Source organism: Nannospalax galili, unplaced genomic scaffold (genome assembly GCF_000622305.1).
Source record: "Nannospalax galili isolate Female #2095 unplaced genomic scaffold, S.galili_v1.0 scaffold1458, whole genome shotgun sequence".
Classification (NCBI taxonomy): Eukaryota; Metazoa; Chordata; class Mammalia; order Rodentia; family Spalacidae; genus Nannospalax; species Nannospalax galili.
The window spans coordinates 391869-395599 of NW_008341827.1; the positions used below are offsets into that span (position 1 = coordinate 391869).

The 3731-nt window shown below is 45.9% G+C and overlaps 1 protein-coding gene across 1 annotated transcript in view; it reads left to right on the forward strand.

Moving 5' to 3' along the window:
* The window catches only part of Dzip1l (DAZ interacting zinc finger protein 1 like), a 40135-nt gene that overhangs the window by 32960 nt on the left and 3444 nt on the right, over positions 1–3731 (forward strand). Inside the window, exons 14-15 of the mRNA XM_029565581.1 lie at positions 1683–1701; positions 2364–2503. Coding sequence (XP_029421441.1) covers positions 1683–1701; positions 2364–2503 — 159 coding nt within the window. The remainder of the gene's footprint in view (positions 1–1682; positions 1702–2363; positions 2504–3731) is intronic.

Below are 3731 nucleotides of genomic sequence, written 5' to 3' on the forward strand. Positions count from 1 at the left end.
ACAAATTTAAAAATTACAAAACACTACCTAACTATTGGTAACTAATATCTGAGAGGGGGAGTCAGTCTCATTTAAAGGTGAGATTCTTGATAAGCTTGACAGAGCTCCAGTGAATGAGTCCATATTGAAGGGCATTTGGGGACCCAAGTCAGCCTCTGTAGGCTTTCATATATATATGGACTATATGGAGAGAGAGAGAGAGAGGCAGATGGAGGAATCCAAATTTGATCAAAGTATATTGTATCAAATTTGCAAAAATTCAATTAAAGATCCTACAAATTATTTTTCACACTGATCCGTATGATGACAAAGTTTCATCATTTTTCTACCAAGTCCTCCCCCTCCTCCTCGTCCTCCTCATCCTCCTCCTCCTCGTCCTCCTCCTCCTTGTCCTCCTCCTCGTCCTCCTTCTCCTCCTCGTCCTCCTCCTCCTCCTCGTCCTCCCCCTCCTCCTCCTCCTCCTCCCCGTCCTCGTCCTCCTCGTCCTCCTCATCCTCCTCGTCCTCCTCCTCCTCCTCGTCCTCCTCATCCTCCTCCTCCTCCTCCTCGTCCTTCCCCTCCTCCTCCTCCCCATCCTCGTCCTCCTCGTCCTCCTCATCCTCCTCGTCCTCCTCCTCGTCCTCCTCCTCCTCGTCCTCCCCCTCCTCGTCCTCCCCGTCCTCGTCCTCCTCCTTGTCCTCCTTGTCCTCGTCATCCTCCTCCTCATCCTCCTCCCCCCTCTTCCTCCTCCTCCCCCTCCTCCCCCTCCTCTTCCTCCTCCTCTTCTTCTTCAGCATTTCTTCTGGAATTGTCAAAAGATAGAATTTGGGTGAGGGTTACTTAGTGCCCCCACATTTCTTTCTGAATGTCTGTCTTCCATATTCTCGCCAGTAGAGAGGGATATCTAAGGTATAGCACCCTGTAAGAGCTGAATGGAGAAACGGCCAGCAGAAGGTAGCAGGAAGTCCTGTCAGCAGAACACCTCAAGTCTCCACCAGCAACCTTTGGGCCACAACAGCATTTTAGCCCCACAGAGAAGTTCTTTGACATTTTCTTCAAAGAGCCAGACAGGAATCCAACTTGTTGATGAAAAGGGCCCCTTAGAGGCTTAAGCTAAGTGTTATGGAATAATTCCTTAAACATACCATGCTCTGTCTAATAGGTTGTTACAGTGATTTTTCCTTTAAAAATACTGCATCTGTTCTCATTCTTTTAAGATTCTTTCATAAAATGGCTAAGAGAGGCCTCTAATTTACATTGTGTTTCATAGCCCAGGCTGAGTTAGTGAATAGGAACTTAGAGGGGTTTTTAATTTATTATTATTTTTTTGTATGTATGAGTATATTGTCTGCATGTATGTAAGTGTACCTGTGTTGTTCAATGACCGAGGAAGTCAGAAAAGGGCGTCAGATTCCTCTGGAACTGGAGTTACAGACGATTGTTAGTTGCCATGTGGGTGCTGGGAATCAAACCTGGGTCCTCTGCAAGAGCAGCCACTGCTCTTAACCACTGAGCCATCTCTCCAGTCCTGGAACTTAGAGTTTTGACTTTGTTAAGTTAGCAGGAAAAGCTCTGGGGTTTTCACCTAGTTTTGCAATCTGTAATTACCTGTCGTGATAGACTCTGCAGAGTTTCTTTATGGTCACAGCATAATCCACCAGATTATGTGAACCCATTGGCATCTACCAGAACTATCTTTCTAGAGTCTTGATGCCCTAGCAGGTAGGGTGATAGGCTGGCAAGATGGTAGACCTGGGAGCCAGGAGGCTTCTGATACAGTTCTGGCTGTGACTTGATACCTCCTTGTCTTTGTGGGAAGGCCCTGGTTTCTTTGTTGTAAAGTGCCATTTTGACAAGATGATTAGTAAGAGGGCAAGGAACATAGTGCTTGGTACATTGTAGGACCTTAATAAATGTTTCTTTTCTTTCTTTCTTTCTTTCTTTCTTTCTTTCTTTCTTTCTTTCCTTTTTTTGTCTTTTTGCGTCAGGGTCTCCCTGTAGCCCCAGCTGTCCTGGAACTCACTATGTAGACCAGTCTGGCCTTGAACTCACAGAGATCCACCTGCCTCTGCCTCCTGAGTGCTGGGTTTAAAAGCATGCCTCAAAATGTTTCTTGAATGATCTGTCATTCAAGGGCTGTTACAGCTCTGAAAATCTACGAAGATGTCTAGCATTTGAATCTTAGAAGGCACTCTGAGCCTCCCTGTATTCGCCTGGCCCCTCTCTATCTTCTTCTTGTTCTTCTGTGTGGCTGTCTTACCATCTCCCATCTGACCTCCTCTCAGTTCCCTCTGTCCACACTGGAGCCTGGATGTGGCCCACAAGGATGAAGCATTCATTCTCCAGGCTTACTCCATTGACATGGCCACTTATCCCTCTTCTAGAAACACTGGTGCAGTCGATGGTCAAAAACCTTGAGAAGCAGCTTGAAACTCCAGCAAAGAAGGCTGCTGGAGGAGTCAGTGTGTTCTTAAGGCCCAACATTGCCCTGCAGATGTCTTCCGTGCCAGGAAGGAAGCCTCAGGTAAGATGCTTGGAGATGGCCCTGTGTTTTATACAGAATCAGCTCCAAATCTGAGGGTTCTGTGGTTAGGGCTGGGAGAAGACCAAACAGGTATCAGCTTCAACATGTTTTGAGCAGGTGGCATCATCTCCTTTGTTTCTAAACGTGGAGAGATAGATGGCTACTTTGGAATGCCTTTTTTTAATTAAAATTTTTTTCTTACTTGTTTTTGAGTGTGTAGCCTGCATGTATATAAGTGCACCTGTGTTGTGCAATGCCAGCAGAGGCCAGAGGTTGTCAGATCCCCTAGAAAGGGAGATAATGGACAGTTAGCTGCCGTGTAGGTGCTGGCAACTTAACCTAGGTCCTCTGCAAGAGCATCCTGTACTCTTAACCTCTGAGCCATCTCTGCAGCCCCTACTTTGGAATTCTTTCTGTGCCCATGTTTATTATATATAAGCAGCTGCTCAGAAGGTTTAAATTTCAGTCTCCTACCTTTGAGAGCCTGGCGAGTGCGTCTTTCTCCTGTGTCTGCTCCCGTCCTGTTCTGTCTCTTTCACGGTGGGCCCCTCCCCAGTCCTTCTCAGAGGACCCTAACCCAAGGTTGCACCACCAACCAAGAGCAGGCATTAGCCTGGCACCACACAGCACATCAGATGGAGAAATTAGACAGCTTCATTCTAACTGTTCAAGGCAGTGCCTCATCACTGAGTGACTTCATGACTTCATCACTGAGTGGCTTCGTGGCCTGGCCTCTCTCAGGCTGTAGCTGTAGCTACCATCGGATTCAGAGTTAGCGCTCCCTTTACAGCCCCACCCCCCGCCCCAGTCAGGGACCAACTGCTACCTCCTGTTATTTTCTGAAGTGAAAATAGAGAAAATTCTCTTTAGTTTACATGCTCCTTTCAGCCAAAAAGGTGCATTGGAAGTGATTAAATAAAATTCACTAGTAGTGGGCAATTGTTTTTTCAGTGCTGGTGCTGGAACCCAGGGCCTCTTATGTGCTAAACAAAGACTCTATCACTGAGCTATATCCCCAACCCCCATTTATCCTTGTTACTCTAAAATGCTCCAAATTTGAGGAAGGAAATGGTTGTACTAATTCAAGAAGCTCAACAAACAAGTAGAATAAAGCCACAGACCCATTATGAGACATTATAATCAAATTATTAACAGTTCAAAACAGAATCCTAGAAGCAGCAAGATAAAAATCAGTATGTGGACGGTCTTCAAAAAAAAAAAAAAAAAA